Source organism: Sitophilus oryzae, unplaced genomic scaffold (assembly GCF_002938485.1).
Source record: "Sitophilus oryzae breed Bouriz unplaced genomic scaffold, Soryzae_2.0 scaffold_172_pilon_pilon, whole genome shotgun sequence".
Lineage (NCBI taxonomy): Eukaryota > Metazoa > Arthropoda > Insecta > Coleoptera > Curculionidae > Sitophilus > Sitophilus oryzae.
In genome coordinates this window covers 6,040,492-6,066,877 of record NW_022146424.1, presented here as the reverse complement: position 1 = coordinate 6,066,877, position 26,386 = coordinate 6,040,492, and the positions used below count along the sequence as shown (strand labels likewise).

The window sequence follows — 26,386 nt, the reverse complement described above, 5'->3', positions numbered from 1 at the left end:
GGGTGCGTCTGAAAAGTGGCTCACCCCTATAACTTTTTTTATTTTTTCTGATAAAAAATTGAGATTTGGTATGTTATTATATGACATAAATTAGGATTGATTGACGTATTCAATTCAAGTTTTCTGTCACTTGTTTTGCCGGAAATTACTACTACCTTTGATTATTAAATGGTACCCTCGGTTTTTTGTTGCTTTATTCGATAGAAAATGATACTCTGAATATAATAACATATCATCTAATATGTCAACTTTGATATTTTCGAATATGGTTTATTAGAAATTGCAACATGCTATTCATAACGACATTTGACTCGAAATACCAAGTGTGTGGTACCAAATTATTCGTAAAAAAATGCTTTATCCAAATATGCTAATGAGCCACCCTCGTTCCATTTGAAAAAATTGAGATATGATTAAAAATACGATTAGAGCATTTTCTAACTGGCCAGGACAAGACACTAAAAACATTAGACGATCAAATCTATTTTTTCAAGGCTCCTTGATTAAAAATTAGTGTTTTTAACACAGCCATGGCACTCTAGATTGAAATTTAAAATTCAATTTTGTTTTAAGCAAAAATGTCAAAATTTGACATATGATATGTCATTCTATTCAGAATGTCATTTTCTATCGAATGAAGTAAAAAAATACCGAGAGTGCCATTTAAAGTGTAGTTTACTCGGGAGAGAAAATTGAGATAGAACTTGCTAGAGTAACCTGCGATAGTGTTTACATTTAAACAAATTTTAAAGCAATTTCTTGCAACAAGTATTTTCTAGGGATATGCTTTGAGCAAGAAATTGCATGCACGTATACACGGTATGGTGTATATTGCACAAGTATATTGTTTAGTAGAAAAATGTCGCGCCGTAAAAAGAGAATATAATATATAGAATTATAAGCGCCGTAATTAATTAAATATATTAAGAAATGAAGACCCAAAGCGTTTATATAATTTTTTGCGAATGTCAGAAGTCGATTTTAACTTTTTACTACAACTAATTTTGAATAAAATATCAAAATTGTATATGCCACAATTCCGGAAATCCTTCAAATATATTAATCAAAGTGATGGTATCTTCTTTCGACCACATACGTTTCTCCGTTTTAATATCGTTATTTAACACGCCTTCGAGAATCACTTGCACCAAAAACTTTCAACAAAACGGAAATAAATTTTAACTTGCCAGAACACTCTCCCAACCTGTTTACACTTGCAAGCGTCTTGCGCCGCAACCACTTCCCCGCCAGTTTTGTGACTTGCTAGAGAGTGCTTTCGGATACTGTTTAGATTATGCAAGTTTGGTAGAAGTGCTCTCAGACATATACTTGCGATAATTTACTTGCCCGTGTAAACTACGCTTAAAAATCAAAAGTTGTAGTTATTTCCGGTGAAACAGGAAGTAACAGAAAACAATTGAATATATCAATCAATCCTAATTAATTTCATATAGTAACATACCAAATCTCAGTTTTTTATCTGAACAAATAAAAAAGTTATAAGGGTGAGTGAGCCACTTTTGAGACGCACCCCGTATTTGATAGAGATAAAAACATTTTCCCCGAGATAAAAACATTTTCAAATTCGCCCTCTATATCAAAAATTAAGGATGCTAGAACAAATTATAGCATCGTTATTTCAATAAAAAAAAGTAGTATAGTGATGTGAAAAACGCACCGGTATGTACCCAATAAAAATTAGTAGTTTAGCTGAAGAGAAAAAGATTTAAAATATACTTACTGTTTTACAACTAAAAAAAATTCAAATGCATTCAATTTTTTTTAGTTTAACTGAAGAAGTTCTGACAGAGAAAATATCGAAGAAAATGGACAACCCCGCTTCGAACAATGAGTACTTGGTGAGCGTATCCGAAAGTGACAGTGAATACTCGTTAATCCTAACTACATCGGACTTATTTGTCTTTGACGAGGAGGAGGAAGTACCAGATGTTCTAGCGGAAGCAAAAAATGCGTAAGCTTGACTAAGACTTATTATTTATAGTTAAAACAGCAAACCCACAAGAGCCACCAAAAACACAAAGCCACCACAGACTCTCAGTTCTTTAGCACCTGTTGCTGAACTAGAACCTGTACCACTGCCTATCACACACATACCTAATTTTATAGCGCACTTTTGTCTACAGTAAACTGTTACACACACTAATAGTTTCACAACATTTTTATGGGCGGTTAAGCCAAGACTTCCCCCACACCCCCTGCCCGTGATACATGATCACAGACAGTAGTGCCTGGTATGACGGACAGGGTAATCTCATCCGGCATGGTTATATGTTTTGGTGCAATTCCCTTGCCACGACACTACAGCCAGAGACAAGACAGTGAGATACTCCTTAAACCTAGGCAAAGTGCTAGAGAGGATTCCCCTTCTTCTTAAGGTGCCGTGCAGATTCCTGCATAGGCGTCCATCTTTTTCTTCCTCATCAGATGGTTCTATTAATTGCAGCGACTTGGAGTGCTTGGAAGTCCTGTATGCCTGTCCAATGACGAATATTTCTAGCTTCCTTCGGCCTATTCCCCTTTTGCCCCCCTCTATTTTACCCTGGAGAATCAGACGCTGATAGTGATAGCGTTCTCCACGTAGTATGTGTCCCAAATAGGCTATTTTCCTCTTCTTGATAATTTCGAAGATTCCCCTAATACATGCATAATGCACATGGCTAATGCATAAATGCACCTGACTGGGTACTTCCCCACCTAGGGGAAGGGCCAGGGCTTATTTTGATGCAATTTTGATGTTAAAAAGTCACCTACACAACAGTCAATACTATAACTATACAAGCAGCGTGCAAGTGATGCGTACAAAGTGCTGCGCACATTATGCATATGTATACAGTTCATACCAAATAAACTTTTAGTCACGTGATTAAGTTTGCCCTGCACAGCGTTGCCCACTTTTATATATTTTCTTTGAATCAAACTATTTTAGGTAACCAAAATAAATTAATTATAAATATGTACAGGGTGACGCACCTCATTCGCCTCGGTTGATTATACGAAAACGGAAAGAAGTAGAAACAAAATATTTTATGGGTATATGTGGGGAAACAATGTGCACAATTTAAAATTATTTTGAAATATACAGGATGTTTCAGAACTAAGATCCAAACCAAAGTTATATTTTTTCTTAAGGAACACCCGGTATTTTAGTTCATTTTTGAATTCTTGGGTCCAAAAAAGGTATTTATTATAAGGGTTAAATATGTTTAAAATCTTTAGTTTTTGATATATTTAAAGATATTTAAATTTGCATGCTACAATAGAATAGACTATTAAACACCCTGTACATTACTTTTCAAAATTAATTCTTATGCTGAGTTTAAAGGTAGAGAAATAAACTTTACTGAAAAATTGTATTGGTTCCTTAAATTTATACAGGGCTATCAAAAGTTGCTGATCTATTTTAAGGATATATTTTATATAAAAACTTCGTTATTTCAAATGCAACACCCTATATTTTTTAAAATAAATCGAAGCAGATTCAAATGCTCTTTTAAACTATATTAGGGTTTCCTATACCTATCTAGCTCAGATTTTGAATGAAAAGCAATTTTTAAATAAAATTGGAATCAAGATGGCTGGTGTCGCCATGGCAATTTTCTAGTGACAGTTAGTAACTATTTTCAAAGTCGACATTAGTTTATGGACATTATTTATAATCTATAACAGTTTACTTAAATTTACCTGCAATAGTTTAATAAGCAAGTGCTCATTACTTTATCAAGAAAAATAAAGCAGTATCTGCTGGCGGAACGAATAGATATGTTACTAGTGATATTATTTTGTGAGGAAAATTGCTTCTTGGCCTCAAGGGCTTATGCTCAAAGATATCTAAATAGGAATCTTCCAGATAAGCGTTTCTCTCAAAAACTTCTTGTCCTATTTCGCAGAGCTGGTAGTGGGTTTATAATAAACCTATTAGGCAGAAACCTGTCGTTGGAAGTGAAGAAGATGAATTTGCCTTAATAGAATAATAAATAACATATTTAATAAATATTTATTAAACTATTGTAGGTAAATTAAATAAAAGTAAACTGGTATAAATTTAAATAAGTACTAATTTCAATTTTGAAAATAGCTACTAACTGTCACTAGAAACTTGCCATGACAGCACTAGCCATCTTGATTACAATTTTATTGAAGAATCGCTTTTTATTCAAAATCTGAGACAGATAGGTATAGGAAACCATAATATAGTTTGAAAGAGCATTTAAATCTGCTTTGGCTTATTTAAAAAAATACATAGTGTTGCATTTGAAATAACGAAGTTTTTATGTAAAATAAATATTTAAAATGGACCCGCAATTTTCGATAGCCCTGTATACATTTAAGGCAGGAATAACATTTTTCTGTAAAGTTTATTTCTCTACCTTTAAACTCAGCACAAGAATTAATTCTGAAAGGTAATGTACAGGGTGTTAATAATCTATTCTATTGTGGCATGCAAATTTAAATATCTTTAAATATCTCAAAAACCAAAGATTTTAACATATTTAACCCTTATAATAAATACCTTTTTTGGGCCCAAGAATCCAAAAATACAATAAAATACTGGGTGTTCCATAAAAAAAATATAACTTTGGTATGGATCTTAATTCTGAAACACCCTGTACATTTCAAAATAATTTTAAATTGTCCATATTACCTCCCCACATTAACCCATAAAATATTTTGTTTCTACATCTTTCAGTTTTCGTATAATCAACCGAGGCGAATGAGGGGCGCCACCCTGTATATAAACTGTTATCTATTATTTACATCAACAAAACTCACCTTTTTAACAGCACTTAAGGGACATAAAGGGCCATTACTACCGCTTTCCCATTCAAAATATTCTAATAAAGTTGCGATGAGTTTTTACGGCTATTAAACTATTTTGTACCCTTCGCACTAAAAGAGGTTCTAAAAAGAACAATGTTCGACTGCAAGGTCTGCTAGTAAACATTTTCAAGCTTAAAGTATCACAACACTATTTATTTAAACCTCGTAATACAAAACTAAAGTGTCAAAACGAATGATAATGTCAGGAAATAAATGAATAAATGCGGTACCTTGACATTTTTTACAGCAGAGCTACCACCTGAATCCCCAGCGCGAAACTTCAGTTAGTCAGCACGGCGGCGTACGGCACCAAATATGTCCATGGTTGGCAACAATGAATTTAAAAATCGTGCCCTCGATTAAGTAACCAAAAGTTTAATTGATATGAAATATAGTATGTGGCAGTATCCACGTGTACTTGGTCCAAGTTGCTACTTGGACCGAGTCAACGCGCTTTAAGCATCTGACAACTGGAAAAAATTGTAACACCAAATTGTAGCCTGATTTTTTTCCGTCATTAAATTTGTCTATTATTTCTAAATAATAATGATCATTAAATTTTATTATTCTATACAGGGTGTCCCAGAAATAAGTGCAAGTATTTTAAGGAGTGGTAGATCTCGATAAAAGAAACATATTTTCTCTTTGTCGTTTTTCAAATAAGTCCAAAATAACGGAGTTATTTTACTTTGAAAATTTCCAAAAAAAAATGATTTTTGCTAAAATTTTGAGAACCGCTGGATCTTTTCTGGATTTTCTTTCTTGTAAATTAAATCTACTACCTATGTTGCCATATTATCAAGAAATTATGTTTTTTTAACTAAAAACTAAAAAAATTCCGAATTTTCAATTTTTTTTTTCGTAAAAAAACCTCATAGGCGTGTTTCTAGGGTTGAACTATACTATTAGTGAAAATACTTGCACTTATTTCTGGGATACCCTGTATATTATCTCAATTATTAGAGAGAAAACATTGTTTAAAAAACAATGAAAAGATACAGATAGCTTATACCATAGATATAAATAGTCGATGGCGTTAACCAATGATATAATTTGAATCCTTGTAGGGTCTAAGTGACTATAGTCTCTCCAACGACAAGATCCTTGACAGTGATAGATGTGCTTGTCATTTTAATTTCAAAGTAGTTTATTTTATTTTACAAAGAAATAAGTTGGTCAAACTGGAACGCATAGCAGGAAATTAATATATTTAAAATTTGACTGATAAGTGATTACTTCAAAATATTGTTAACACCATATACCAAAGAAAATATAAAAAAGAACTATTTCTTACTTTCAAGCTTCAAGAAACTTCCCGCATTTATAATTATATTTATCAATATAACTTATGTACAAATACAAATTTGTAATATTCTACAGGAATAAATAAAACAACATAAATAAAACAAACTATTTTATTAATAATAACACTTGCCAAATTTAACACCATAAATGTTGATTAATTAACTTTAATTTTAATTTTTTTAAACCAGTACCTTTTAACATTAGTTTTCTGCAGTACTAAAATTGATTATTTACCTATCGTGTGATGTTGATATTTTACAGCTACTCCAGTAGTATATGTTTAGTACGATCTTGTAGCATATGCGAGATGCATTTATCTACGACGAGATGGTTTGGTTTGGTTTGGATTGGTCTACAAACTTTATTGATGGTAACTTTATTGGTGTATAAGACTTTCTGCCTGGGCAGCGAGTATTAAAACTATAAACCGGTGCTCTGGGTCTACAGTTAATTTTCTCTCGATTTTTCCTCCACTTGACTTCAAAAGACACAAAACACACGTAATAACGCGATTCCAAAACGCAGATATTTGACATAAGTTGACACAAAATTATAACCTATAATTTGGCAAGACTTTGACAAGCCTCAAAAATCTAAAGGCGAGTTCATACGCATCGGCGTCCGTTTGTCGTTCATCGTTCCGTCAAACAGCGTCAAACCAATAAAATTGATATATGATCTGTCATTTTTGAAGTAAACCAATAAAACTGGTTAAAAACAACAAGAGACGACGACGCATGACGGATTTATATTTTAACCCATCCATAGTTAAGTTAAAAAATATTAGAAACTTTTTTTAGTAAAATAAATAGATTGGTATGGGACGTCATTTGCTTTTTTTCTGTCATCGTCTGTCGACATCTTACCTGACAAAAAATACAGAGTATATAATATAAACTATCCCATAATCCAATTTAAACATTTTAGATATAAAGAAATGGAGGATTCTGTTTCAAGTTATGAAATTATCAAAGAGATAGAAAAGGTGACAGCATTTGAAGTGGACCCCAGATTGACATACGTCGACATGATGGAGAGGGTATCTAGAAGTATATATTCAAAATTATATTCAATATATTTGCAAATATCTAAAGGCGATATTACGATAACAATACTAATGGTTTGTAGTATCTACCATAAGCCGTATGGTCAAAATGCCAAAATTTGTCGGTAGAGGAAATGCTTTCTGTATTGAGGTTGCCGCCTGCCATCCTGATCATCAGTACAGTTTACAATTGGTTAGTATAAGCGTTGATTAAAGAAATTCTTTCAATCAACGGTATAAGGTTTTGAAACATATGTACGATCGAAAAAAAAACGGCGTCAAAGACGGCTGAGCAATAACAACCGCTGATAATTTTGATGAGATCCTGCCCTATGCGTCAGTTACTTGGTCCAGGATCTTCTTTATTTTTTAATGGCGCTTACTGCTGGGTACCTATTCTTGAATTTCAGGGAGTAGAACTCCCGAGAGAAGTGGGCGTGGTAAATGTCATTTACGAAGAAGATTTAAATACTCCTTCAAACTATATTAGGGTTTCCTATACCTATCTGGCTCAGATGTTGAATAAAAAGCGATTTTTCAATAAAATAGCAATCCTCACAAAATAAAATCACTAGTAACATATCCATTCCTTCCGCCAGCAAATACTGCTTCATTTTTCTTGATTAAAATACTTACTTATTAACCTTATTGTAGGTAAATTAAATAAAAATAACCTGTTATAAATTTAAACAAAGTTCATAAACTAACGTCGATTTTGAAAATAGCTACTAAGTGTCACTAGAAAATTGCCATGGTGGCACCAGCCATCTTGATTATAATATTATTGAAAAAAAACGCTTTTTACTCAAAATCTATGCCAGATAGGTATAGAAAATCCTAATATAGTTTGAATTCGACTTATTCAAAAAAAATACATAGTGTTGCATTTGAAATAACGAAGTATTAAAGTAAATATAATGAATAAGAATGCACACTACAGAAAACTCGTAATTCAGAAGAGTTCAAAATGATGGATTAGCCTTTCAAATATCTTCGGAAGTAATCGGAATTTTTTAGATTTCAAAACATGCCTTTGTAACCGAATCAACAAAAAGCATATTTTTTTGTATATATATCTCTTCTGATTTAAGAGATCCCAGTAGTGACATATTGTTTATGTAATTGAGAGAAATAATAGACACTTCTTACAAATAGTAAGTACCCAAGTACCCACTCTTCCTTCTGTTAGGGAAAAATATGCATATCAAATATTTTATTTCTAGGTTTTAAGAGCTGTATTTGAGTGTTTTCCTGAAAGAGATTACTGTATAATGAGCGTTCCCAGCTCTTGCATGTTAGAAACTTGGATGTACAGATTCATAAGGTACATGAAAATAAAATAATGAAGGTCCTAACAAAACAACAATTTAAATTTCGTAACTGTCTTCAGTTGCCAAATGGTTCCTATATACAGGGTTGTTCACCACATACGACACGGAGTATTGTAGCTAAACGATTAGATTTTTACAAATTTTAAGTTTTGGGTTCATTGAAGGACTATTAGAGCTATAATTTAGAAATAATTTTACAAGATACAGAGTGTCCCAAATAAGTAAAAAACGCTATAGTTGTATTTTTTTAAATGAAAAAAAATAAAATTTTAAACACCCTGTATATTATTCTATTTTTAGATTCTACGGTTGAAATAAAGGTAAATTTTATTAAGGTTTATCATACTTAAACCTTACCGTTTTTGAAATATTTTCAATTTTGTGAAATTGCAGTAAAAATTTTAAGGCTAGCTTTAAACGGCAATAACTTGTTTAATTTAAATGGAACGCCCTGTATATTTTAGGAGAGTCAGATGCGTAATTTAATTGTCTATCAAATTGTATTATACCACTTTTTACCTATCCCTTCAAGTTTTTGTAGAAAATGCATTTTCTTATAATTTAGACTTCATTTAATCAATATACCTATGGAATATTGACATTTTAGATTGTTTTTAAAGCAACAAATGTACAAAATGTACAGGCTAGTAATATTATCGTTTTTAACAAAATGATAATATTACTAGCCCATTTGTACGCAAAAAGAAAACTATAAAAAATATACTATACTTCATAAAAGAGTATACCATTAATTAAATATACCACCATTATTTCCGTCCAAATACTAATTAATTACATACTTAATTATGTTTCTGAATAAATTATTCTAAATAAATGCGGATTTGAATCAGAAATCAATATAATAATAAGTTATAAAAATGAATGTCTCTGTTGTTACAAATAAGCATTTGTCAAAAGATGAAATATCATTTTTAAGGTGTTACTTTTTACCATACTGTCTAATACACATAAAAAATTCAGTTTTTTAGTTTTTGGAGCAATTATTATTAATCAACGCAAACAGTCAATTAATGTAGTTTGAATACTGGAATCATATTAATTGGTCCTCTTTAACAAATATTTAAACAGTTTTTTTTTTATTTTTTAATGAAGTAAACAAACTATATCGACAATATTAGTATCTGTACTCTTTAAAAATTTGGTACGTCTTTAAAAATAATCTAAAATGTCAGTATTCCATGGGTATATTGATAAATGAATTTAAAATTACAAGAAAATGAATTTTCTACGGAAACTTGAAGCTATAGGTAAAAAATGGTATAATACAATTTGATAGACAATTAAATTGTGCATCTGATTCTCATAAAATATATAGGGTGTTCCATTTAAATTAAACAAGTTATTGCCGTTAAAGCTAGTAATTATTTAAAATAAAATTTTAGACACTCTGTATAAGGTAGTATAATTTTTATTATTGCAACACAATAACTGATCAATAAATAAACTTCAGGAAATATTTTGTATAAAAAACTTTGATACCCTTGGAGAAATGAAGCCTTAAAATTTCGACTGCAATTTCACAAAATTGAAAATATTTCAAAAAAGGTAAGGTTTAAGTGTAATAAATCTTTATCAAATTTACCTTTATTTTAATCGTAGAAACTATAAATGTAATAATATACAGGGTGTTCCATTTAAAAAAATACAACTTTGATATTTTTTATTTATTTGGGACACTCTGTATCTTGTAAAAAATTTTTAAATTGTAGCTCTAATAGTCCTTCAATGAACCCAAAACTTACAATTTGTAAAAATCTAATCCTTTAGGTACAATACTCCGTGTCGTATGTGGTGAACAACCCTGTATATTTTTAAGTAAAGTTTCTACAAAAAAGTCCTATGGGTATTTCGCCACTGTAAGAAAATCTACTAACTAAATAAAATAATTGTTTATTGTAAAAACTTCTGCATTAATCCAACGAAGACCAGCTTCGTTGGATTAAAAGTCGGATTAAATTTCCGTCGGAAGCAAAAAACACAAAGCATAAAGAAAAGAAACTATTTAAAATATCCAAATACAAATATTTAAGAACACTTTAATATTTTTTTTCAGTGATGGTTAATCACTGCTGACAAGCTGGTCTCCGTTGGATTTAAAGGTACATTCAGGCTGAGAGCGTCGAGCGTAGCGTCGCGTTTGCGTCGCGTCCGCGTGTCAAAATGGAATCAATTCATTTAACTTAAATTAGACCGTTCAGGCAGACAGCGTCGCGTTTGGCGTTGCGCTAGCGTCCGCTGAGCGTCGGGGTTCGAGTTCAATGGGGCGGACGCGACGCAAACGCGACGCGACGCTCGACGCTCGACGCTCTCAGCCTGAATGTACCTTAACGCAGCAGTATTTATAAAAAATAATTATTTTATTTTGTAGATTTTCTTACAGTGGGGAAATACCCATAGGACTTTTTTGAAGAGTTGAATCCGCCACAGAGGTGTAGATATTTTTTATAGTAAGTTTGTCCTGCGAAAGAATATCTAAAATGTCTATACTTATGTGGCGGATTCGTCTCTCCAAAAAACAATCCTTTATAGGTATTTCGCCACTGCACTGCAAGAAAAATCTACAAAATAAAATAGTTATTTTTTGTAAACACTTCTGCGTTAAACATTTCCGAAACGTTAAGCATTTTTTTCTTTGTTAGGCAAATTTGTATAACTGTAAACATATCTTCTGAAAAGCAGCGTCCGTTTAGGTTTAACAAGTGTTTACAAAAAATAACTATTTTATTTTGCAGATTTTTCTTGCAGTGCAGTGGCGAAACACCCATAAAGGATTGGTTTTTTGGAGAAATCAATTTTTCGCAAGCCCACAATACGTACATTTTATAAAAAATAGTACTTTCAAGTAGCAGACACACACACTTACCTAGCTGAGCTACATCCACCATTATTTTTTTGCTAACTATGCTATTTTTTCGCTAAACACACTATATTTCTAGTCGTATAACATTGATAACCTTAAAGTTTAATTTGTTATTCTTCCCTCAGAGTGACGCCAAGAGCAAATGCTTCATTTCCCTATGAACTCTACGTCTTACATAAGAGTTCTCATTTAGGAAAACTCAAATGTAGAGTAAGTAATTAAAATTCTACCTAACAGTCACACTATATTTAATACCCAGCTGGATATCTCCATATAGTTTCTAGGATCTGCGTATCACCAGCTGCGCATATCTCTCTTTGCGAGTGCTGAATGACCTTATATTATCAACGAAAACTTAAAGGGAATAAACATGCAAAATGAGTGGGAAGAAGCAGCGCACAATAGAACGCAATAGAGAAGAACGAACTGTAAACTCAGTTAACAGCGACAACCAAAAAGTAAAGAGGCAACAAAGCAGTGAAATTTTTGAATGTCCGGAGTGCGAAAGAGAGATAACATAACGTATCGGGCTTTTCAGTCACAGAAAATCTCATGAAAGAAAACGCCTTGCATAACCTTCTGATGCTAATAATATAATAGATAATCTTCTGATGCTTGTGTTCTTCAACCCCGTGACAATCCGAAAATTGTTCGTACCTAACCCTATGTAACACTTGGAAAATAAGTTTGTTATAATTGTACGGGCCAATTTTTTTTTTTTCAAGCGGTCAACTCAAATTAAAAATAAAAACCATAAAACAAATTTAAAGGGCGTAAATGTTGTATAATAAAATACAACTAATAATATAAAATAAAAATAATACTAATAGATGGTACGTTACTAATGGTAATAACTTTCATCTGGGCGCTGCAAATGGACAAATGTTGTATAGCAACAAAAGTCTTTATGACCTGGCTACCGAGATAACCTACCTGCAATTAAAGAAAAAAACAATGTGTGAGCAACAATGTTGTATTAAAATAAAGTGAATTTAAAATTAAACAGGTACTTGAATGATTTATCAATAGTCCAACTTAAAAATACAAGTTTAAATAAAATAATAAAATGCCACACAGGCTAGTCACACAGACTATTAACAAAAACATGCCACACAGGCTATCAAAATGCCACACAGGCTAAAAAATGCCACACAGGCTAAAAAGCATGCCACACAGGCTATCAAAGTGCCACACCGGCTAAAAAATGCCACACAGGCTATCAAAGTGCCACACACGCTAAAAAATGCCACACAGGCTATCAAAGTGCCACACAGGCTAAAAAATGCCACACAGGCTATCAAAGTGCCACACAGGCTAAAAAAATGCCACACTGGCTAAAAAAATGCCACACAGGCTAAAAAGTGCCATATAGGCTAAAAAATGCCACACAGGCTATCAAAGTGCCACACAGGCTAAAAAAATGCCACACAGGCTATCAAAGTGCCACACAGGCTAAAAAAATGCACAAGTTAATAGTCAAACTACACTACGGGGCTAACTACTCTTCAAGTCTAATTACACTACGGGACTAACTACTTGTCAAGGCTAATTACGCTACAGGACGAACTACTCTTCAAGGCTAACTACGCTACACAGAGTCACTACGCGACAAAAGCTAACTGTAGAAAATAATAATAATTAATTCATTCAAGATCAATTTGATAATACAAATACAGAAATATATTCTTATCTTCTATTAAAGTCATTAGACAAAATATAAATAAATCACTGTAAAGAAATACTTCAATATTATCATCTGCAAATCATCTTTTCTTAATATTCAATCTAATATATTAAAATATACCTAAGATTCAGAAATATAATATATCACAATAAAAACAATAAACAGTAACCAACTAGTTGCTCAGTGAGATAAAATAAACTCACCTTAATTAAACTTCTTATTCGGCACGGCAATGGAACTCAGAACTACCACAAAACCTTAATTAAACCTCAAAAACTTTAATAGTTTTAATTTAATAAGCGCGTACCACTTGTTTCTCTGAGGCTGTCTAATACTGTTTTAGACGGCGATACTGTATTGCGTGTTATTTGAAACCTTTTTGAAAAGTGCAGGTACATGAATTTTGAAATTCCATTGCGCTCCGGCTTTTGAAATTATTCGTTTGTTATTACGTCAGATAAAGAAAACGTAGCATAGAAAAATAGAGTTCTTACATAATAATGCTTTTATTTATTCACTATTCTAATAAAGAATATGCATTCCTTCGGAAACTGTCTATTTATTTATCTAGTAATGCTAAAACACTCTGTTTGAAAGTCGATTAGAGAAAATAGTATGATTCATTAGCAAGCGATGTAAATATTTGTGATCAGGTAAAATTGTGATGTAAGAGAAGGCTTAGCTTGCCTGCGGCGAGTCAGTAGTAGACCGGCCGTTGTGTTGTGTTGTGTTTTGTCATAGAGCTGACATTTGGGGGTTGATAGTCTTTTGACTATAAACGTTGCATGTACTGTAAGGTAACGTGTCGTTTGACCATGAGAAGAAAACCTCTTGTGACGTCTTGCCTTCGAGGTTGGTCTTGAGAGTTTGAGGTCTCCCTTTTCTTCTCGATTGACACGATGCGGCGTTGAGGTGGGCAGATTTGCGTCCGGGGGAAGCCCCTATACTATTGCAGGTGACACTAGCTAGTTGTTGAAGATTATTAACCAATAAATCCGAATATTTGAATTAGATGGAAGATATAGAATGAGATATATTGAATAGACTGTCAGTGGCTAGGGGGCGGAGTACTCCCGGGTGAGTTTTACTATTTAACTATCAATTTTATCCAGATCAGTAAATGTTTGTTTTGTTATTATCATGTACAATGAGAGAGTGCTTGCCAATGACCAACTAAATGGATATTTGAGGTGAATTTGCATTGTGAGACCCGGTTGAGTAAGCCCCAGAAATAAGCGATTTTACACCTATGAAAATCTTTTTAATTTTTCTTGGTCGTATGTTCTCAGAAATTTCTTCGAGTGTCGACCGTTGTTTTTATTAGAAAAAGCATGTATTGTTATGAAAAAACAACTTATTCAATCACTTATTTACTCAACGTAAAGCAGAATCTCTTAAATGTTTTAAATAAAATTAGAACTCCACTGATAAAGCCGAATTTAAGTGAGCCATATTAAAGACCCATCACAGTGTCGATTACATACTTTATTAATATGCTCCTTCCTTAATATTTTTATTTCTAATAGTTGTTATTATCTGTCATTTTAATACAGATAAATTGTATTTTCTGTCATCTGTCGTCAAAATTTCCTCCCTCTTTAAACAGGCTTTACTAGAAAATATTTAGCTGGGTATTAAATAAGCTACGACAATCCTATAAATTTAATATGGGTTTGTAGGTGACTAGAGAAGAAGATTTGCCAGAAATTCGTACTCTGTTAAGTACTATACCAACACATGCCATCGTTCTGTCTCATGTTGAAATTTGTCTTGAATTTGCCGTCAGTCCTTATCAATGTTTCGTAATACTTTGCGAAAACCATGTCGTTGGAGTAGCAGGTAAAATTTACTTTAAATAAACTAAAATAATGCAAGGTCTCTTTGAGTGAGCTGGAACCCTTAGATTCTGAAGAAACACGCTGGATACATGCTATCTATTAAAATATTTCATTTTTTTTCAAAAGTTTTCTCGGAAGAATACAATATCGACTACATCGATGCGCAGTATGATATCAAGCAGTGGATTAACTTGAAATGTATGCGCAGTGGATCGTTTGGCAACATCGAAAGCCTGGTTCTATCCCCCATATTTCACAGCGCTGCCAGGTTCTCAATACGTCAAATTTTAAATAATTTACAACATTAAGGTTTATTTACACATGTCAGTCACGTTTCAGATCCCTTGCCATACCGTCTCATTCCCTCACATTTTTAATCGCTAGTCTAAAGGCGCATTCTCACGACTCACGTATTTGATAAACATTTGTAATTGGTATACAAGGTATACACGGTGTGTCGGGCATCTATACCAGAATTTATAAGTTATTTATTATAGGAAAACTACGCCGCACTCCTGCCAGACCCTGTAGGCCAATATAAAATACTTGCCAAGTACACGAGTCGTGAGAACGCGCCATAATAATATCAGTGAAGAATTGTCCCTCGATTGAATTTGTTATACAGGGTGGTCCGAATTATATTCGAGAAACTTCGGCAAAATATTCTACAGATAAAAATAAGTAAAAAAGTTCAAATTTATGATTTCAGTCTAATAACCATCTTGTCAATATGTGTTTTGTCAATGATGACGTGTATTGATTATTTCGATTCCAAATATCGCGAGGATCTTTGTTTGTATTTAGAAATATTCAAGGAATATATCGAATTTTGAGTTCGCTTACTATAAAAAAAATGTTTTTCTAACTTTTCTTGTTTTGGTGAGTTTCCATAAAATGTGTTATACCTTAAATAAGTGCAAATATTTTCAGGGTTGGTAGATCTCGACAAACGAAACATATTTTCTCTTTACCGTTTTTCAAGTATGTCCAAAATAACCGAGTTAAGTTTGATTAAAAACAATAAGAGCCACCGGATTTTTTCTATATTTGCATCCCTTTTAGTGCCGTAACCATGATAATATCAGAGATTAAGTAATTATACCGTGGGAAAATTTGCGGTAAAAAGGCAGTTCTAAAAAGTTTCCTAAAATATATAGGAAAATTAAAAAAATGCCCGATTTCTTTCAACATATTTTTTACGAAAAAAAGTAACACGTATTCTTGGTCTCAAAATATATCACCATTAGAAATATTTGCACTTATTCAAGACTCACCTTGTATATAACAATGCCCTAAAAATTTAAACCAAATAGTACTAATATACTAAAAAACCTAAAACCCTCAGAAAACTGGTTTTGCTTAAAAATACATTTTACAACGGAGTCTGTGAGATTCCCTGTCAGCATTAATTTTAGAGAATGTCAGCAGTTAAGGGCTAAAGGGGCAACGATATACATCAATATACATTTATATCATGATACAAAAAAAAAACGGCGTCAGCGATGGCTATGAATGAAGATCGCTATCATTTTGTATGTAAATTTATATGGGAAATGTCATCGATCGTCATTTCTCAGCCAACTGGACACCGTTTTTTTTTCGATCATACGGTATTTTTAGGCTGTTTAACGGAACGGAACTAAGACGTGACTGACACGTGCTAATAGATCTTTACTGAATGATATTTATTTTATAGGTACATTATGTCGGATTTACACAGGTTATCCGACTATAAGGTTTTGTTCTATAAATATAGGAACATTGAAAAGGGAACGTTCAAAGAAAAACCGTTAGCTAACTTATTGCAATGGTTAATACCCATTTTGCCTAGGCAAACTCCAGAATACGACTACGAGATGTTAAAAGAAGAAGGTATTACTATTAGTTTTGTTAATGTTACTGCACCAGAGATTACTGATTGAAGATTAGAGTAATGTTTGAAGCAAAGTGACCAAATTATAGTTCTCTTGTTAGTCTATTTTACTTCTTAGTCTCAATAATACAGACGACATCCAAAAAACACAGGATTCAATTGGCCTGGCAGTTAAAATGACAGACAAAAATTGTTACTGACGTATCTTCTCTTTGGACTGATCTTACATATTATACGTATACCGGGTGTTGCATCGTCGAGCGGGACATAGGAAATCCCATGTAAATTTTAATGGGGTCAATTATTGGCTTCCCTAATTATTTTAGAGAATAATTCTATTTAGGTTTATTGAAGAGCACTAAAACCCACATTCAAAAGAATAACTTTAGATATTTTTGATTAGCCCGTTTACGAGTTATCGCCGATTTCTTTTTAAATATTTCTCCTTTCTTATGGCCCTGTATTTACTTATGAGCAACAGTCAAGGTAAAAGATAACTGTCAAATGAAGTTGTCATTTCAGAAATTTATCTATTTAGTGCTTTATTATTATTATTAAAAACTCATACCTACATTGAAAATATTAACCATGAATTACACTACCCAAACTTGAGGATGAAATAGGAATAGATCACATTACAGCGTTTCGAATTTTGAAACGACATAAATACTATTCCTTCAAATATGAAAAGCACCAAGAGCTACGAGATGGGGACGAAATATGGCGGCAGGCGTTTTGTTTAGATATGATGGAAAGAGCAAACACGGATAGGGAATTTTTAAAAAACATATGTTTCACTGACGAATGCACGTTTACCTTAAATAATAAACCCAATGTTCAAAATTATCGATATTGGAACAAAGAAAACCAACACAGGTTTGTCGAAACAAGGACGCAATATCCACAGAAAGTAAATGTTTGGGCAGGGATATTCGGACACAATATTATCGGGGCCATTATTTCTTACGCAAAATTTAAATGCGGAATATTATTTCGAACTACTCGAAAATCATATTTTACCTGCTTTTATGATGCCGCTAGGGAAAATCAGGAAGTTTGGTACCAAATGGATGGCTGCCCGGCACATAGTACCCTGGCTGTTCGAGAATATTTAGACAATCGTTTTAACGGAAACGTTATTGGCCTAAATCATACAGTAAATTGACCAGCAAGGTCTCCTGATATTTCGCCAAATGATTTCTTTCTCTGGGGCCATTTAAAAAACAGGATATACAAGGATAAAAAATACACAAATCTAGACGAGTTAGCGGATGCTATTTCTGCCGAATGCAATAGAATTTCAGTTTACCAACTAGCGAATCTAAGAAGAGAATTTTATGATCGCCTGGGTTATTGTTTAGCAGTCCATGGAGGAATATTTGAACATCTTCTTAAATCCTACAGTTCTAACAATTTAATAGTACCTAAATTAATAAGTTATTGAATATTGTAATAATACTATAATTAACCTTGTAATTGATTACTTTATTTTACTTTAATTCGTATTAATTTGTATTTATAAATACATCTTTAAGATTTCCGATGTAGGAATGAGTTTTCAATAATAAGAAAGCACTAAATAGGTAAATTTCTGAAATGACAACTTCATTTGACAGGTTATCTTTTACCTTGACTGGTGCTCGTAAGTAAATACAGGGCCATAAGAAAGGAGAAATATTTAAAAAAAAATCCGCGATAATTTAACTCGTAAACGAGCTAATCAAAAATATCTAAAGTTATTCTTTTGAATGTGGGTTTTAGTGCTCTTATAATAAACCTAAATAGAATTATTCTCTAAAATAATTAGGAAACCAATAATTGACCCCATTAAAATTTACATGGTATTTCCTATGTCCCGTCCGATGATGCAACACCCGGTATGGTATTTATCTAGGTTATAGATTGTAGACTGTAGGTCTGTAGGTTCCACACACACACTTTCTTAAATTATAACTCATCATACAAACTTAGAGCTTTGACAAAACCCTAGCTGAGACGGTTTTACACAGACTGATTCTCCATCTCCGATATCAGTCGTACCAAAGTTTATGGCACCACAAATAAGGAATGGTTGTCGTCTCAGTGCACTCAGTAATGAGATGTTCTGGTATTTCCTCATTTTCTCTGCAGAATCTGCATTCGCCGTTGTTTCTTAGCTTCAATCTACTAGCCTCAGCAGAATTGAGAGTGTCCTGTTAAAAACCCAGTGACAAAATTGTTCATAATTAAATCAACGAAAATGTTTGATTTCTCTCGATCATACGATCATAGTCCTGAGAAATTTCTTTGAGTGTCTTAGACCGTTGGAGGATTCCCATTCCAGGTTACGAATGGAGTCTCCTAGGTTCTTGAGTTGAGAACAGTTCTGATCCAGTAGTTGAGTGCTCACTCTCTTTCTTCTTCGATCGTTTGCTTTTTCATTACCTTCTATCTCTTGCTGGCACATAGAGTAGGAGGACTAATTTGTTTAGCTTCTCTAAGCATTATTTAACCAGCTTCGAATTGATTGATATTAAGTTAATAGCTCTTGAGGCTGCTTGACTATCGGATAAGATGGGTATTTCTTGTTTCCTATAGTTCCAATCTAAGCTAAAAATAAACTATATATTACTCTAGGTTATGAAGTATCTGAAGCTCTGCAAAGAAAGGACCCGTACGCGCTGTATGCAAGTACTGTAGCGCATAGCAGCATGAAGCGACTATGCATCAACTCAAAAATTGTTGTAGTTGGATGTAGCAACACCGCATACTCATTTCTCGAATCGTTATTGCTGCATAATAAAAACACGAATTATGTGGTAAGTTATGAACAGTTCTCCCTTAACAAGGCCAGTCATCATTAATTTAAATTAAATTAATAAATTTGTCAAAATCTATTCGTGGCTAGTCTATAAGTTCATAGAGATAGATTTTTTTCAATATATTCAGTGAAATGTATATTTATGTTTATTTAACCATTTTATACAGGGTATCCCAGACTGAGCGTGCATTAGAAGTTTCTGGAGAACTATACAATATCTACATCGCATATTTTTTGCACATCAATATTTCCCAACGAGATCTATCGATTAAAAATATTTTTAATACAGCGACACACAGCGACACTTCCGGAAATTACCGGAAGTTGACAGCAACTTTCTTATTTTAAATGGGTGCCCCCATTTTTTATTACAGAGTTAAATTCTCTGTAAAATTTTATGAATTTTGATATCAAACACTCTATAGGTACCTTACATTAACCGATTTTGAAGAAAAAAACTACCTGTCAAAAAAATGTGTATAGCCTAAACGTCAAATTTAGTGATTACCATAGCCACTGTGACATAAAGAGAAGATATGTGGCTATATATTTTAAAAATTAAGTTGTTCAAATATCATATATAGTCTGTCCAACGAGAAGATCCTTGACACTGATAGATGTGTCTGTCATTTTAATTTCAAAGTAGTTTATTTTATTTTACAAAGAAATAAGTTGGTACAACTGGAACGCATAGCGGGATATTATTATATTTAAAATTTGACTGACAAGTGGTTACTTCAAAATATTGTGAAAAAAACTGTATAAAACTGAAAAAATGTAATCGAGTTATTTAATTTAATAAAAAAGGGTATGTGTTAATACAAAACAAACAAGAACAAGACACCACATACCAAAAAAAATATAAAAAAGACCTATTTCTTACTTTCAAGCTTTATGAAACTTCCCGCATTTATGATTATATTTATCAATATTACTTATGTACAAATACAAATTTGTAATATTCCGCAGGAATAAATAAAACAACATAAATAAAACAAACTATTTTATTATTAATAACACTTACCAAATTTTATGGGTACCTTAAAGGTTGATTAATTAACTTTAATCTTAATTTTTTAAACCAATACCTTTGGCATTATTTTTCTTGTGCAGTACTAAAATCCATTATTTACCTATCGTGTGATGTCGATATTTTACAGCTACTACAGTTTTTAGTATGTGTTTAATATGGTCCCTACCATATTCGAGATGCACAAAGGAGATGCACTTATCTACGACGAGATGGTATACGAACTTTAAAGATGGTAACTTTATTGGTGTATAAGACTTTTTGCCTGGGTAGCGAGTATTAACCATAAACTGTGCTCTGGGTCTACAGTTAATTTCCACTCGATTTTTCCTCCTCTTGACTTCAAAAGACACAAAACACACGTAATAACACGAATCAAAATGCATCATCTTCCAAAACGCAGGGTATTTGACAAAACTGACAAAAGTTGACACAAAATTATAACCTCTAATTTAGCAAGACTTTGACAAGCATCAAAAATCTAAAGGCGAGTTCATTCGCATCGGCGTTCGTTTGTCATTCATCGTTCCGTCAAACCAATAAAATTGAAATACGATCTGTCATTTTTGAAATAAACCAATAAAACTGGTTAAAAACAGCAAGAGACGACGCATGACGGATTTATATTTAAACCCATCCATAGTTAACTTAAAAATTATTAGAAACTTTTTTTAGTAAAATAAATAGATTGGTATGGGACGTCATCTGCTTTTCTTCTGTCATCGTCTGTCGAAATCTTACCTGAGAAAAAAAAACAGAGTATAATAATGGCGGTAGCTGTCATGGAACTGAGCAATTAAAAAATTATCATAAATCATTTTTTTCAAATGGAAACCCACTTTTTTATTTCATTAGTGAAAAAGTTATCCAATTCGTTACTTTTTGAGTATACATATTCCTATACCTAAAATAAATCATTTTTAAGTTATTTAAGATTTAGTTTGAAAACTTATATTTTTCTTGATTTTATCTAGCTTCCTTTGACATTAAGTGTCAAACAGTCAGACAGTTTATTTCCATCTGTCAAAAAATTAATTATTTGAATTTCCTATATTTTAAATGCTCCTGCTTGAGAGTTGAAAAAGTGTATTTATAACATGGCCATATCTATTGTTCTACATCACTTGACGTTTAAAGATGGTTAAAATCAAGAAAAATATATGCTTTAAAACTAAATCTTAAATAACTTAAAAACGATTTATTTTAGGTATAGGAACATGTATAATAAAAAAGTAAGGAATTGAAAAGCCTTTTCACCAGTGAAATGAAAAAGTGGGTTTTCATTTGAAAAAAATGATTTATGATAATTTTTTAATCGTTCAATTCCATGACAGCTGCTGTCATTATTATATGACATTTGAACAATTTAATTTTTGAAATAGATAGCCACATGTCTTCTCTCTATGGCACAGTGGCTGTGGTAATCACTAAATTTGACTTTTAGGCTATACAAATTTTCTTGACAGGTAGTTTTTTCCTCTAAAAATTTAAAATTTTTATTTTTTCTAAAAAACGGTTAATATTAAATATAGTCTGTTTAACATCAATATTTATAGAATTTTAGAGAGAATTTAAGTTTGTAATAAAAAATGGGGGCACCAATTTAAAATAAGAAGGTTGCTGTCAACTTCTGGTATCTCCGGAAGTGCCGCCATATTGAAAATATTTTCAATCGATAGTTCTCGTTGTGAAAAAATAATGGGCAAAAAATCTAGATATTGTGGTTCTCTAGAAACTTAAACTTAAACTAATGAACGCTCAGCCTGGGACACCCTGTATACATTATTACCAGGGTTGGAAAAAATCATGATTTTTTTAAAAAAATCAAAAAAATCAGATTTATTTCATTTAAATCACATTTTTTTTATTTAAATCAGATTTTTTTGATTTTAATTCAAAACAATATTTAAATCGGATTTCCAAATGACTAGGACTTATTTCCAATTAAAGTCCTATCCTAAATGGCTAAATTTTTATAATTCTGCCCATTATCGATAACATTAATAATTCTAAGATGCGTTTGTCATTTTTCCACATCGGTCACCAATATATTTGGCAAAAAAATCGCTCGCTTCAGATTTTCAAACGTCTCAAAAGTATTAATTTTTGTCATTTTAACGCCAAGGTATAAAAGTACACTGTTATGCCTAAGCACAAAAGTACAAAAATATATTATTAAACTGATATTAAGTGTCAAATTCAACGAGTGTACAAATTGTTGCTCGATTGCTGTTTATATTATTTGCAATGTTTGAAATTGATTAAAAATGATTTGTAATGTTTTAAAAAAATAGTATGTATGTTCTATTAGGAGTAAAAATGTACTTTTTGTCCTTCCTTGTAACGTCGGAATTGCTTTACGATGGTCCTTCAAAGGTACAGCAAAAAAAGTATAATTTTTACTCCTAATAAAACAATATATTATTGTTCGGAAATACTTTTAAGTCGACACTGAAATTAGTATTAGTCAAAGTGTAAAATACTTACTGCAGATCAAAATGTCGGTAAGAATTTGGAAAAATCCAACCATTTCAAAAAAAATATAAAACAACATATTTCCTGTAACAACAATTATTATTATAGATTCTCGGGAATGAAGATATAGTCTCTATATCAGAAGAACCTATACTCTGTTTTTTTTCTCAGGTAAGATTTCGACAGACGATGACAGAAGAAAAACAGATGACGTCCCATACCAATCTATTTATTTTACTAAAAAAAGTTTCTAATAATTTTTAAGTTAACTATGGATGGGTTTAAATATAAATCCGTCATACGTCGTCTCTTGTTGTTTTTAACCAGTTTTATTGGTTTATTTCAAAAATGACAGATCATATTTCAATTTTATTGGTTTGACGGAACGATGAACGACAAACGGACGCCGATGCGTATAAACTCGCCTTTAGATTTTTGAGGCTTGTCAAAGTCTTGCCAAATTATAGGTTATAATTTTGTGTCAACTTGTGTCAACTTTGTCAAATACCCTGCGTTTTGGAAGATGATGCATTTTGATTCGTGTTATTACCTGTGTTTTGTGTCTTTTGAAGTCAAGTGGAGGAAAAATTGAGTGAAAATTAACTATAGACCCAGAGCACAGTGTATGGTTAATACTCGCTGCCCAAGCAGAAAGTCTTATACACCAATAAAGTTACCCTCAATAAAGTTCGTATACCATCTTGTCGTAGATAAGTGCATCTCGAATATAGTAGGACCATACTAAACACATACTAAAAACTGGAGTAGCTGTAAAATATCGACATCACACGATAGGTAAATAATGGATTTTAGTACTGCAGAAAAATAATGTCAAAAGGTACTGGTTTAAAAATATTAAGATTAAAGTTAATTAATCAACCTTTAAGGTATAAAATTTGGTAGGTGTTATTATTAATAAAATAGTTTGTTTTATTTATGTTGTTTTATTTATTCCTGTGGAATATAACAAATTTGTATTTGTATAATATATTATACTAAGTTATAGTCTGTCCAACGAGAAGATCCTTGACAGTGATAGATGTGTCTGTCATTTTAATTTCAAAGTAGTTTATTTTATTTTACAAAGAAATAAGTTGGTACAACTGGAACGCATAGCGATATCTGTGGCGATATATTTAAAATTTGATTGACAAGATGACAAGTGATTACTTCAAAATTGTATAAAACTGAAAAAATGTAATCGAGTTATTTTATTTAATAAAAACGGTATGTGTTAATACAAAACAAACAAGAACAAGGCACTACATACCAAAAAAATATAAAAAATAACTATTATTTACTTTCAAGCTTTATGAAACTACCCGCATTTATGATTATATTTATCAATATAACTTATGTACAAATACAAATTTGTAATATTCCACAGGTATAAATAAAACAACATAGGTAAATACAACAACTATTTTATTAATAATAACACCTACCAAATTTTATACCTTAAAGGTGGATTAATTACCTTTAATCTTAATTTTTTTAAACCAGTACCTTTTGACATTATTTTTCTGCACCAGTACTAAAATCCATTATTTACCTATCGTGTGATGTCGATATTTTACAGCTACTCCAGTTTTTAGTATGTGTTTAGTTTGATCCTTATATACGAAATGCACTTATCTACGACGAAATGGTATACAAACTTTATCGATGGCAACTTCATTGGTGTATAAGACTTTCTGCCTGGGCAGCGTGTATTAACCATAAACTGTGCTCTGGGCCTACAGTTAATTTTCACTCGATTTTTCCTCCACTTGACTTCAAAAGACACAAAACACACGTAATAATACGAATCAAAATGCATCATCTTTCAAAATGCAGGGTATTTAACAAAAGTTGACACAAAATTATAACCAATAATTTGGCAAGACTTTGACAAGCGTCAAAAATGACAAAAATCTAAAGGCGAGTTCATACGCATCGGCGTCCGTTTGTCGTTCATCGTTCCGTCAAACCAATAAAATTGAAATACGATCTGTCATTTTTAAATAAACCAATAAAACTGGTTAAAAACAACAAGACACGACGCATGACGGATTTATATTTAAACCCATCCATAGATAACTTAAAAATAATTAGAAACTTTTTTTAGTAAAATAAATAGATTGGTATGGGACGTCATCTGCTTTTCTTCTGTCATCGTCTGTCGAAATCTTACCTGAGAAAAAAAACAGAGTATATATTGATAAATATAATCATAAATGCGGGAAGTTTCATAAAGCTTGAAAGTAAGAAATAGTTCTTTTTTCTATTTTTTTGGTATATGGTGTCTTGTTCGTGTTTGTTTTGTATTAACACATACCGTTTTGATTAAATAAAATAACTCGATTACATTTTTTCAGTTTTATGCGGTTTTTTTTCACAATATTTTGAAGTAATCACTTGTCAGTCAAATTTTAAATATTTCCTGCTATGCGTTCCAGTTGTACCAACTTATTTCTGTGTAAAATAAAATAAACTACTTTGAAATTAAAATGACAGACACATCTATCAATGTCAAGGATCTTCTCGTTGGACAGACTATAGTTCTGCACTAGACTGCGAATGATATGTATTCAAACAGCGAATTTTTGTCACTTATACATAAATTTTAAAATAAATCCCTACGTTTAGCGGTCTAATGGATTCACACGAAATTACTTAAAAAATCGGTCCAACATTTAAATTGATGAATAGACACTTTTTTTATATAGTTTTACAACATTTACGATTACTTATCAATTTATTATCTGTTATATCTTTTATAGAAATATTTTTTATAGTTTTCTAGGACACATTTTTATAACTTTTACAGTTATTTTTTGATTTATAATAAAGTTTTAATAATTTTTTTTTTGATTTAAATCAATGATTAAAATTTAAAAAATCACTTGATTTAAATCATGCCAACGCTGATTATTACGTAATTTACCTTTAAAATGTTTTTTTTCTTTACATGATATCCAAATAATAATATCCTTTTCCTTATATTAATATATTTCCCGGATTAACATTAAAATGTATGCCCTAAAAATGACATATACACAAAATAAAGACAGACGATAGTCAAATAATGTCGCTGATGTGTCTTCAACCAAAATGAAGCGAATTTAATTATCGCCGAAGTTTACAAGATCTGTTATTTTGTAAACAACAGGATTTTAATTACACAAATAAAAAACACTTATAGCAACACGAAATTTCTGTTAGTTGGTACGTAATTCAAATAAATAAAGGTAAAGCTTTTAATTACCACAGAAAATTTGTTTATTTGCCTTATAATTCATATGA

At 31.8% G+C, this 26,386-nt stretch overlaps 2 protein-coding genes across 2 annotated transcripts in view; one reads left to right on the top strand and one right to left on the bottom strand.

The window, feature by feature from the left end:
* Window positions 1–26,386, bottom strand: part of LOC115881722 (TBC1 domain family member 1) — a 132,792-nt gene that overhangs the window by 74,198 nt on the left and 32,208 nt on the right. The window lies entirely within an intron of this gene.
* LOC115881723 (cilia- and flagella-associated protein 61-like) overlaps window positions 1–26,386 on the top strand; it is a 55,689-nt gene that overhangs the window by 8,581 nt on the left and 20,722 nt on the right. The window contains exons 6-14 of the mRNA XM_030899340.1: window positions 1,787–1,972; window positions 7,072–7,193; window positions 7,273–7,382; window positions 8,413–8,513; window positions 11,527–11,611; window positions 14,765–14,924; window positions 15,050–15,191; window positions 16,620–16,795; window positions 19,413–19,594. Coding sequence (XP_030755200.1) covers window positions 1,787–1,972; window positions 7,072–7,193; window positions 7,273–7,382; window positions 8,413–8,513; window positions 11,527–11,611; window positions 14,765–14,924; window positions 15,050–15,191; window positions 16,620–16,795; window positions 19,413–19,594 — 1,264 coding nt within the window. The remainder of the gene's footprint in view (window positions 1–1,786; window positions 1,973–7,071; window positions 7,194–7,272; window positions 7,383–8,412; window positions 8,514–11,526; window positions 11,612–14,764; window positions 14,925–15,049; window positions 15,192–16,619; window positions 16,796–19,412; window positions 19,595–26,386) is intronic.